Source organism: Lipotes vexillifer, unplaced genomic scaffold (assembly GCF_000442215.2).
Source record: "Lipotes vexillifer unplaced genomic scaffold, Lipotes_vexillifer_v1.1 scaffold1783, whole genome shotgun sequence".
Taxonomy (NCBI): Eukaryota; Metazoa; Chordata; class Mammalia; order Artiodactyla; family Lipotidae; genus Lipotes; species Lipotes vexillifer.
This window is the reverse complement of record NW_006777435.1, coordinates 1431553-1443366: the sequence shown is the minus strand read 5'-3', so window position 1 is coordinate 1443366 and position 11814 is coordinate 1431553. Positions and strand designations below refer to the sequence as shown.

The following is an 11814-nucleotide window of genomic DNA, read 5'->3' as shown; positions in this document are numbered from 1 at the left end:
CCCCGCCCCGCGCGCGGGGAGCCTGGCTGCAGCCTCACCTGCAGCCCGGGAGGGGGCGGGTATTGTTCGCCAGCTGCCGCCACCGCTGCCCCGCCGGGGGCATGGGGGCCGCCCGGCGCCCCGGGCCGGGCCTGGCGAGGCCGCCGCGCCGCCGCTGAGCCGGGCCCCGCGGCAGCCGGGCGGCGCAGGTGAGGCCGGCCGCGCCATGGTGGACCCGGTGGGCTTCGCCGAGGCGTGGAAGGCGCAGTTCCCGGACTCGGAGCCGCCGCGCATGGAGCTGCGCTCGGTGGGCGATATCGAGCAGGAGCTGGAGCGCTGCAAGTCCTCCATCCGGCGCCTGGAGCAGGAGGTGAACCAGGAGCGCTTCCGCATGATCTACCTGCAGACACTGCTGGCCAAGGAGAAGAAGAGCTACGACCGACAGCGCTGGGGCTTCCGGCGCGCGGCGCAGCCCCCCGACGGCGCCGCCGAGCCCCGCGCGCCGCGCCCCCAGCCCGTGCCAGCCGACCCGCCGCCCGCCGACGAGCCCGAGGCCCGGCTCGACGGGGAGGGCTCCCCGGGCAAGGCCAGACCCGCGGCCACGCGCAGGCCCGGGGCCGCCGCTCCCGCGGACCACGACGACCGCGGGCCCCCCACCAGCGTGGCGGTCCTGCGTTCCAATTTCGAGAGGATCCGCAAGGGCCCCGTCCAGCCGGCGGCGACGGACGCCGAGAAGCCCTTCTACGTGAATGTTGAGTTCCACCACGAGCGCGGCCTGGTGAAGGTCAACGACAAAGACGTGTCGGACCGCATAAGCTCCCTGGGCAGCCAGGCCATGCAGATGGAGCGCAAGAAGTCCCAGCAGGGCGCGGGACCCGGCCCTGGGGACCCGCCCAGGCCCTCCTACCGCGGGCGCCTCTCCGAGAGCAGCTGCGGCCTCGACGGCGACTTTGAGGACGCGGAGCTGAACCCGCGCTTCCTGAAGGACAACCTGATCAACGCCAATGGCGGCAGCAGGCCCCCCTGGCCGCCCCTGGAATACCAGCCCTACCAGAGCATCTATGTCGGGGGCATGATGGTGGAAGGGGAGGGCAAGGGCTCGCTCCAGCGCAGCCAGAGCACCTCGGAGCAGGAGAAGCGCCTTACCTGGCCCCGGAGGTCCTACTCCCCTCGGAGCTTTGAGGACAGCGGAGGCGGCTACACCCCGGACTGCAGTTCCAATGAGAACCTCACATCCAGCGAGGAGGACTTCTCCTCGGGCCAGTCCAGCCGCGTGTCCCCGAGCCCCACCACCTACCGCATGTTCCGGGACAAGAGCCGCTCACCCTCGCAGAACTCCCAGCAATCCTTCGACAGCAGCAGCCCCCCCACGCCCCAGTGTCAGAAGCGGCACCGGCAGGGCCCGGTGGTCGTGTCCGAGGCCACCATCGTGGGCGTCCGCAAGACGGGGCAGATTTGGCCCAGCGATGGGGACAGCTTGTCCAGCAGGCTGCTTCAAGACGGCGCCTTCCATGGAGACGCAGGTGGGTACCTCTACCACCCTGTTGGGTACACCTGCCCCTGGCTGGAAACCACTGAGCAGTAGGGAATGCGGGGAGGAAAAGGTAGATAGTTTTTGGAGTGATTTTCAAATACTGTTGTGGACTGGAAGGATTCTTACTGATTCTGAGCCTGAACAAACTACATCCCACCTTCCTCCTGAAGGCAGATTCCCAGTGTTTGGAATGGGATTGGGGTGGGAGGGGTGGTGTGTGGGATGGTCGGTGGCTCCTTCCTTTGGGTCTAGAGCCCTGTGCTTCTCGCGAGAGTACTCTCTGTGGGTTGGGACCAGGATGCCCTGGGCAGTCATCTCCTTGCCTTCTGATCCCCCCCACCCGAGCAGTAGGGATGGTATAAAGAGTGGGTCATCTCTGCTGCTTGGATGGAGGCTTTTAGCCGGGATTGATCCGTGTCTTGGGCAATCCCCGCCACCTGTCCTCAAGAGTTATATGACACGTTTGGGGAACCCAGGAGGTGCCAGCTGCTCCCAGGCCATAGGAGTGTCAGGTTCGCTTGCTTGTCAGAGCAGGTGAAAATACGAATGAAGAGGAAGTGAGGTGACCGACAGTTCTGACTCAGCGGGCCACTGAAGATGCACAGGGTGAAGATTTTATCCAGGGCTGAAGCAGGGCCACACCCGTTCTGATCTGCCCAGTTTTGATGAGAGACATCACCCAGCATTACTCACCTCTGTGCCTCTTACCCTAGCTCCATTTTCTGATCCATCAGTGTGCTCTCGCCTCCTCGTCTTCCCTGCCCACTGGTGCTCATTTTGGGCTCCTAGACCACGGTCTGACTCCTGGCCCTGAGATTAAACCTATGGGATTTGTGTATATAATACGTGTGCACATCTGAGTACAAAACCGTGAGGCGCATGGGTGGTGGGACTGGGTTTTGAGATCCAGGCACAGTTCGTGATTGGAGTAAGGAGAGGGATTTGGGGGAGGGGGGTGGCGGGTGAGGCAGTCGGCAGTCTCTCAGAGTCCTGGTCCCTGTTGGGCTGATCCGGTTTTCTGCTCCATTGATTTTTCTTTCTCTGCTGATGGAGTTGTATGTGCTTCGTTGGTGAGCATCCTCTTGAAACAAGTGAGGCTATTTTTGGCTCTGTGGAGTGGCCTCTTTGCGATCGGTGCCCCGTCCTGTTTGTTTTAGGCACATCTAGTTGCTGACTTCATCTGCTGCTGGGGTGGGCTGTGGTGTGTCGCCGGGATCTGCGGCCTGTCCCGGCCGCATCCCGAGTCCCTCGTTGGACGGGTGGGGGGGAGGCCGTAGTATTTAGAAGCCTGCTTTGCAGGCACGTCAGCTCCTCTGGGGTCTGGAGGATTGCCCTGTGGTCGCTGGGCACCAGCCCCGTCTGGCCAGCTGTCGGCCGAGCGAGCCAGCTTGAACTGGTCCTCGGCGCCCGCCAGGGTGTGGGAGAACGTTGTTAATAAAGCAGAAAATGAGACGTTTTCGTGGAGACCTACAACCTGAAACCATGATGTCTTGCTGGGGGAATTCAGAGTCTCCAGGGACCAGGGCCCTGTTGGAGGGGGTGTGTTTCGGGGCCCTCCCTGCGGGCCGTCTTCCCGAGCTCACAGCTCCTCGCCTGCCTCTCAGCCCCTGCACGCAGGAGAACCCGGCTCCGTGGGTGATGCTTGGTAGGTTCCCAGCCGAGGAGTTAATTTGACAGCTTGGACCCCACTCTTAGCACTCTCTGGGTCCTTTTCTGAAAGTCCTCAAGGTCCCATGTTCTCTCTCCTGTTAGGTTTTGAAACTCTTGGTGGTTTTAGCTCCGGGAGCTTGTAAACTCAGTACCCAGCATGCTCCTCTGAGCGTTGTGGCTGGAGGGGAAGGAGAGACCCATTGGCCCGGCCATCTGTCTCTGTCCAGACTGTTTACCCATGTTCTTTAGATGCCTGCTGGCCAGGGCTGCACCTCTGAAATGTGACAATGAGGAAAATCGCTGTGGGGAGGGAGTGGCAGTCACCTAATTCTCTGACGCAACAGCAGCCACCGACATGGGGGCCCGGCCCTATTAGCTTCAGAGCCTCTTTACTCTCGCATTTCGAGTTGAGGGAAGGAGCTGAAATGACCACCAGCCGCTGTGCGCCAGGCATGGTGACAGCATGCTTCAGGCAGGGCCCCCTGTGAGCTCTCCATCACCCCACCTGCTCCACATCTGCAGGTAAGGATGCAACCAGGAAGTGGCAGAGCTGGGCCTCCAGGCCCCACGGGAATGCAGAGCCCGTGTTCTTCCCACTGCCCCACACATGCCTGAAAAATGCGAGTGGGGGAGTCCAGGGGTCCTTCGAGCTCCGCACACCCAGGGCCCACTGGCTGCGAGCTCTGCTGTGTGCAAGCCTGTCCCTCCTATAGTATGGGCTGCATAGAAGGAGAGAGCGTGGTCCTTGCCCTCTGGGAGCTTAAAAGTTAATGGGAGACAGGAACACACACATCACTTATGTGTTCAGAGGGCGTGCCATCAGGGAAGCTTCCGGAAATAGCCGCATTGGAGAGGGGCCTTGTCTAGGGCAGAGGGTGGGGGCTGCCGTCTGCCCCTGAGGAGCAGTGGAGCGGAGGCTTCTGTGACTCTGGACTGTGCTTTGTCCTTTATTTATTTATTTTGTGGTACTATATGACATAAAATTTACTACCTTCACCCACATTAGCCGTTTTTAAGTGTACAGATCAGTGGTATCAAATACGTTCACGTAGTTGTGCGACCATCGCCACTGTCCGTCTCCGGGACTTTTCATCTTCCCGAGCTGCGACTCTGTCCCCATCAAACAGCAGTGCCCCCTCCCCCAGCCCCTGGGACCCTCTCCTCTACTTTCTGTCTCTATGATTCCATGACTCTTGGCACCTCGTCACAGGAGTGGAATCACACATTACGTGTCCCTCCGTGTCTGGCGAATTTCACTTTGCGTCATGTCCCCAAATGTCATCCACGTGGTGTCACATCCACGTGTGCATCTTGAAGGCAGGGATACCTGATTCATTCCTGGGCCTCCCGTGGAGCCCAGCTCAGAGCCATACACACAGCACATCCCCAAGATCCTGTCCTCCTTTCCACAGCCGGGGGGCCGGGTCGGGAAGGTGGGAAGGTGGCTGATCATTGGGAAGCGTCTTAGCTATGTCCACCCCTGTCCCTTAAACTCCTTTCGAGGACTTTGGCCACCCTTTCCTGAGAGAGGCCACACAACCAAGGACCTTTCCTCTTTTAGGTCTGAGGCACCCCCAGCCCTGTGTGTCCCTTGTGAGATGGGACCCTAGATCTTGTATTTCTTCCTGGGCGCTCCTGCAAGTGGCTGCCCTGTTGTTTCACATTTCTGTTAAGCAGCTTAATTTGCTCTTTGGATTCTGGTGACATGTTATCAGAATGATCGCAGCTTTGTTTTTCCCTTGGGTGGTTGAATGGACCGGCGACGAGCGTGAGTAACTGTGGGGCAGGAAGAGGTCACCCAGGCCTGGCCTGGGCTCCACCGGCATCTCTAGACCAGAGCCTGCCTCCACCTCCAGGTTGAGTTCAGGCTCCTCCCGGGGGACAGAGGCAGAGTCCGAGACCATTTAAATCATCACCAGGGTGGAAACGGAATGTAGATCCAATTTTACAAGGATTGTCCAGCTTGGGAAGGATGACTTTCATGTTTTGGGAACAGAAGGAAGCATTCTGGGCCTTTCACTGAAGAGGGAGCTGGGAGCGTAGATTCGTGTGGGTCCAGGGGTAGGTGCCCCCCCCCATTCCTCGCTGTTGCTTCTGGCTGCATAGCCGCCCCCCCACCCCGGCTGGGAATCCCGTGGCCCAGCCTGCCCTGCGGTTTCAGAGGGTTCCACGTTCACAGTGAACGGATGGGCATCTTCTCCAGTTGCCAGACAACAGGCCTGAATTTTGACTGAGGCTGCTTTTCAGATCAAGGCTCAGGAGAAGGTGGTGGCGGATTTAATTAACTCTGAACCCCACAGGGGTCTTGACCCCGACTAGAATTATAATCCCTGTGGCTCATGTAGGATTTTTTCCTTATTTTTGAAAAAAATGTAATAACTTTAATTAAAATAACTTATTTATGTAACATGTGATAGGTTTTTCTTTATTGTGGTAAAATATATGTAGCAAAACGTGGCATTTTCACCTTTTTCCCGTGTTCAGTGGCATTCTGTATATTCATGCTGTTGTGTAACCATAACTATCTCTATAACTTTCCATCATTCCTACCAGAAATTCTGTATCCATTACGCAATAACTCACCTTTCCTCCACCCCCGGCCCCTGGCAACCACTGCTCTACTTTCGGTCTGTTTTCTGTGAATTTACTTGTTTCACGTACCTCATGTGAGTGGAATCATGTAATATTTGTCCTTCTGCATCTGGCCTGTTTCACTCAGTTAGGGTTTTGAAGTTGCCGGGTAGCATTCATCCTTGACGCCCCATCTCTGGTCCTTCATAGGTGTCTTCTCTTCAGGAAAACACCTGTTAGCCATGGCGATGTTTCCTTGGCTTTCACACCCAGGTGTTTCAAGCAGCCCAGTATGTTAGTGATCCGGGGCAAAATGCCACAGACTGGGGGCTTCGACAACAGAAATCTATTTTCCCTGCAATTCTGGAGGCTGGGAGTCCAAGATCAAGCTGCTGGCAGGATTGGTGTCCTCGGAGGCCCCTCCTTGGCTTGTAGACGGTCCTCCCCTTCACATGGTGTTCCCTCTGTGCCCGTGGACCCCTGGTGGCTCTGTGTGTGTCTAAAATCTCCTCTTCTTATAAGGACATGATTCAGATTGGATAGACCCCACCCTGATGACCCCATTGTAACTTAATCACCTCTTGAGAAACTCATCTCCAAATACAGTCACGTTCTGAGGTGCTGGAGGCTAGGACCTCGACGGGTGAATTTTGGAGGGGACACAGTTTGGCCCCCAGGACTCAGTGAGTCCCTGATTGGGCAGCACAGAGATGGTGTGTGTGTTGTGCTCACCAGCCGGGTTTTCGGAGGAGTTCAGGTGGAGCATCATGCGGCGCTGGGCAGCCTGGTGGGCCAAGACCACCTGGCCGGGTATCAGGAGAGCTGCGTCCCAACACTTCACGTGGCCGCATCTCTCTCCTCATCTAAAACGTCAGGGGTTGGACCCTGTCGTTGCTAAGATCCTTTCCTTCCATTCTTTCCTTTTTCTTTTCTTTTCTTTTCTTTCTTTCTCTCTCTCTCTCTTTTTTTTTTTTTTTTTTTTTTGGCCTCGCGGCTTGTGGGACCTTAATTCCTGGACCAGGGATTGAACCTGGGGCCACAGTAGTGAAAGTGCTGAGTCCTAACCACTGGACCGCCAAGGAAGTCCCTTTAACTTTTTTTCTTTAAAATTTATTAACACAATTTTTCCACGTCTTTCTTCTTTACTCTGGTTTGTACCTACGTTTCCTTTACTAAGGCAACCACCTGTCCCCCGTTCAGGCACTCAGAGGTATTTACTGAGCATCTACTAAGTGCCAGGCACTGTCTCCTGGAAATTCTCTCTTGCCTTTATTCACGGGTTTGTGGAAAGGCTTCTTTCCATGCGCCTTGTCTTTAAAAAACCAGTGCAGACAAACAAGACCTTCGTAATGTCCTTGCGTCTTCCCTGACTGTGTATCTTTCTTTAGCTCTGTGTTTGCAGCTATTTCCTGTGAATCCTGTGTCTGTCCGGCTTCCTTCTACAGAATGGTGAGATCCTCTAGACAGAGACCTACCTTGGTGTCTGTGTCTTGGGTGCTGTGGTGTTTGTGGGTCACGGATGGAATGAGACCCCCATCTCTGAGGTTTCTGTTTGGTCCGGCCCCTCCTTGTTCGAGCCCCACTCCGCTTTCCCCCATCTAATAATTGGCATTGATTTTGGGGGGCCTGACGACACAGGTGCCCCAGAAAGGAAGCTTGTTAGCTTTGGAGATGGCCTGGAGGTTATTTTTCCTTCTTTGCTGAGGTTTGGACTCCTCAGTCAATGCCAAGAGCTTCCTGAATCCCTGGCCTGGGGCCTGCTAATCAGCTGTCTTGGATTCTGGTGCCCCCTGGCCACTGCCACCTTGCAAAACAGGGACGTGCAGTGCCCCGGGGAGACGCGCCTGCCAAGGTGGGGCGGGGGGTGGGGCGGGCGGGGACTGCGATGCCTGACTTGGGAAGTAAACACGACTTTGGTGGAGGCTGTTTCTCCTGCCCTCGGAACATTTTTGTGAAGTGGCCGGAGTGAGATTGTACGCTGTCGTCAGGTTGGGTCTGAGGGGGTGTGAGACACACACACACCCGCCCAAGGTCAGGCCGTTGGTGGAGGGACCAGTGCTGTCCTCTCTCCTAGGCTGGGGGGTGATGCCTGTCTCATGAGAGTGGGCACCAAGTGACCTCCCCAGAGGTGGAGGGGACCTGATCAGTTGTTTGGCAAACAAAAAAAACCTCCCGGAAAGTGTTGTAACACTGTACATCCTCCTGGGGCACCTGGCTCAGATTCCTCCAGCAGGTCAGGTGGCAAAGCGCCCAAGAGGACAGACGTGTTGGAAGGATGCTGCCTGTCCATCTGCCTTTTCCCTTCAGCAGTCAGGGCACTGGGGCAGGGTCACGGTGCTGACAGGCTCTGTTGTGGGCAGTCCTGGGAGGTGCAGAGGGGCAGAGGCTGTCTGGGAAAAGGTGACAGAGGTGGCCGGCCGTGTGCACAGAGGGGTCAGCGCATGGCCCAGGGAGCACTAGGAAGGAGCTGTCAGTGGCTGGGACACCGTGTGGAGACACTGGAGGGAGCGGGAGGGCCCTGCTGCCCCAGCTGCCTGGGGAGCCGGGCCAGCAGAGCCCGGGGTGAGCAGTCCCAGGGCATCCTCCCAGGTGCCTCTGTCGGCATAAGAAGGGCTTTGAAGATTTGCTTCCTGTTACAGGCCTGACCTGCTCCCTTTAAAGAATGCTGCCGGGGGGCTTCCCTAGTGGTGCAGTGGTTAAGAATCCGCCTGCCAATGCAGGGGACAAGGGTTCGATCCCTGGTGCAGGAAGATCCCACATGCCGCGGAGCAGCTAAGCCCGTGTGCCACAACTACTGAGTCTGTGCTCTAGAGCCTGCGTGCCACAACTACTGAAACCCGCACGCCTAGAGCCCGTGCTCCGCAACAAGAGAAGCCACTGCAATGAGAAGCCCGCGCATCGCAACGAAGAGCAGCCCCCACTCGCAGCAACTAGAGAAAGCCCGCGTACAGCAATAAAGATCCAACTCTCACACACACACACACACACACACACACACACACACAAACAAACAAAATGCTTCCGGGGTTAGTTGGTCTGCCAGGGGAGCAGGAAGAGATTTTCTGCGAGTAACACGTGTACACATGCCAAGGATAGCCTTCTGGAACATATGTCCACATAGTCTGGGGAAAGAATGCAGACCTTGAAGGTAGGAGACCTGGACATGCCTGAGATCCAGCATGTGGCTTTTGTGCAGGGACTTGGTTCTGTCAGCTGGAGAGGACGCCCTCTCCTTGGGGGCTTGGTGGGAGCCTGAGTGCCCAGGATGGTGGCCCCTGGGATCTGGCCCCCTCTCTGGTCTCACAGAGTCACCCCCTCACGCATCTAATGTCAGTTGATTGAACGCCACTTACCAAGCGATTTTAAAGGAGAAATGCATAATTCAGTAGATGCAGGCCTTTTCACCCACTGGGCTTAGCTCCAGGAGGACCCCGGGGTCTGCCGGGCCCTTCATCCCCCTCTGTTCCCTCTCCTAATGTGTCCTCCTGGGCTGAGTGGTCTTAAAGGTACAGTATGTGTGTATTGTTCTGCATCGTGGTCCCAAAGGAGAGCCAGCTGCTTCACCTAGTGGGCTGTTCTGTCGTCCCAGGGCATCTGGGGCCGCACACACCCCTGTGGGGTGGAATGGGGTCTTCTTGCAGTGTTCCTGGGGGCCTGGGAAGCTAGGAGCTTCAGGGAGAGAGAGACGGCTTGATTTTTCTCATAGGGCCCCCCCCACCCCCAAGTTTGTAGAGGGAAAGCTTAGAACCACTTGGTTCTTGTTTTTAGTGATTGTGAGGCCGAAAGAGAGAAAGTAAGAACTACAGACTTTCTTACTTCAGTGAGAAACAGAGGAGGAAGACAGGAAGCCACGAGAGTGGCTCATGCTTGGTGCACTCAGGCTGCTGTGCGGGCCGCCCAGGGCTCCGCCAAGCAGAGGGTGCTGCCCTGGGTCGTGTGGAGGGGACACAGGACAGCTGGGCCCCATGTAGCATCTGAACCATTTTCAGTGTCCAGCTCAGCTGCATAAAGTATTGGGTTGGCCAAAAAGTTCATTTGGGTTTTCCACACCATGGTAAGGAGAACCCAAGCGAACTTTTTGGCCAACCCAATACATTCACATTGTCACGCCACCATCACCACCACCATCTCCAGAACCTTTTCCCAAAACGAGGCTCTGTCCCCATCAAGCAGTAACTCGCCCCTCCCACTCCCTAGCCCCTGGCACCCCCTGTGACCCGCCGTCTGTGGATCTGCCGTGGGGCCTCTCGGGAGTAGACTCACATGGCCCTTGTCCTCTTGCGTCTGGCTTGTCTCACTCAGCGTGATGTCCTCACCGTTTCTCCCTCAGGCCTCGGTGGTGGTTGGACAGCAGGACCACGACAGGCCAAGCTGACCGAGGCCTCTGCTCAATGGGGAGGCACATGGTGCTTGCGGAGCGGGCTGCGTCTTGCACGGCACCATCCCTCACAGGGGTCCCTGAGGAGGAGCAGCAGGGATCCCCATAGCTGAGCTGTCTGAGGCTTTAGGTGAGGAGCTGGGGGAACCTGCAGGCTCGTGGTTGAATAGATGGAGCAGTCTTCATCTCTGGCCCTCCCCAATCTCGTGGAGTGGCTGTGCTGTGAGCGGGGACGTGCAGGCTGGGCCAGCCACGCCGGTGCTCCCCTCTCCTGTCCTCTCCGAGGCACGGGGGTCCCCGTGCTGGGCTCAGAGCCATCGTCCAATTGACTGGAAGGCCCTGCGTTGTGACCGGTGAACTCTTAGGTGATGCTCGGTATGGCGGCTCAGCCTCTGGGTGTGTGTGCAAGCCGGCATGTGCAAAAGCAGGATTCGTATCTGCTCAAATCTTAGACCAAAAAATGTAACTCGCTTTTGAATGTTGACTTCTGAAAGCTTTCCACTTTCTCCCCTAGGAACACGGGTGGAAGTGTCTTCTTTGGGGCCCCGTGGGGTGATGGGGATGGTCTGGATCCGAGACCGCCATGCCTGTGGGCGCCCGCTGGGAGGCCCTGTGGGATAGCATCTTGCTGGGGGCAGTCGGATGGGCCCCCTTGCCCCCCCCCACCAGGCACCTGGGCAGCCGCTGTCAGAATTTGGCTCTAAAACCCCAGGATGTGATAATGAACATCAGTCTGGGTACCCCTCCTGTGGTATTCTGTCAGCACCCAGATGGTGCGGGTCGCTCTAGAGCAGACTTTTCTCTGCGGAGGGGCCAGCGAGACTCCAGAAGGCGGGGTAGGGAAGTATTGGAGACCCGGTCCCCACACTGCTTGTCACCTCCCAGCTTCCCCTGCCCCGTGGGCCCTGTGCTGTTAATCCCTGCTGTGTCTGCAGTCTTGGGGTGCAGAAACCCCGGCAGGGTAGCAGGGAAAGTCAGAGGGCTGAGACCCGGCTGCTGGCTGCCTGGGAGAGGCCCTTTATTCTAACCGCTGGGCTGGGACACTGATTCCGTAGGTGGCAGGTGGGAAACCATCCCAGTGGGCTGATGCGGTGCGGCAGGCAGGGGCGTGCGTGCCCCGCTGGGCGCTCCAAGAGTAGGGGGCACGTCTGGGAGGAGAAGAGAACGTGTCTGTCTCTCCCTCCTTCTCTCTCTCCCCCTCTCCCCACTTCCTCTCTGGCCCCAAAGCACTGGGCCCCCTCAAGTATGTGAGTGGATCAGAGCCCTTCCTGAGGGAGGAGTGTCACCTTATATTTATTGAATTCCAAGGCAGGCATGATGGGGCATGACAGTACATAAGCTCTTGGACATCAAAGGCCAAGGCGAGGCTTTCTTGGGGGAGCTCCCTCTGTCATCAGGGACACGCATGCCGGCCCCATAGGGCTCGGGGGTGTGCAGACCGGGCAGGAGCAGCGGGTCAGGACCCTTGTACTATCCCTTGGCTTTTCCCTTTCACAGCTGTTTTCAGGGGGCTTTTTAAAGGCTGGGCTGGGCTGTGGTTCACTTGGGAAGGGTCTGGGGGATTCATTTGACTGGGGCCTCCTATGGGTCAGCGGGACAGCACGTGACATCTAGGGGCCCAGGTCCTTCCCGGTGTCCTTGGACGTGTCCAGGGTGTAGCTTTACTCTGCTCGGTGCCACTGAGCCCAAAGACTCAGCAGGA

At 57.4% G+C, this 11814-nt stretch overlaps 1 protein-coding gene and 1 non-coding gene across 3 annotated transcripts in view; one reads left to right on the top strand and one right to left on the bottom strand.

The window, feature by feature from the left end:
• Positions 1-172: 172 nt before the first annotated feature.
• Positions 173-11814, top strand: part of BCR (BCR activator of RhoGEF and GTPase) — a 100131-nt gene continuing 88489 nt past the window's right edge. Inside the window, exon 1 of one of the 2 annotated variants that reach the window (XM_007451044.1) lies at positions 173-1502. In XM_007451044.1, coding sequence (XP_007451106.1) covers positions 206-1502 — 1297 coding nt within the window. In that variant the 5' untranslated portion in view covers positions 173-205. The remainder of the gene's footprint in view (positions 1503-11814) is intronic. The other variant, XM_007451043.1, reaches the window with a different exon arrangement.
• On the bottom strand, positions 6744-6816 carry TRNAE-UUC (transfer RNA glutamic acid (anticodon UUC)). Its single transcript has one exon. It is a non-coding gene; the product is annotated as a tRNA-Glu (tRNA).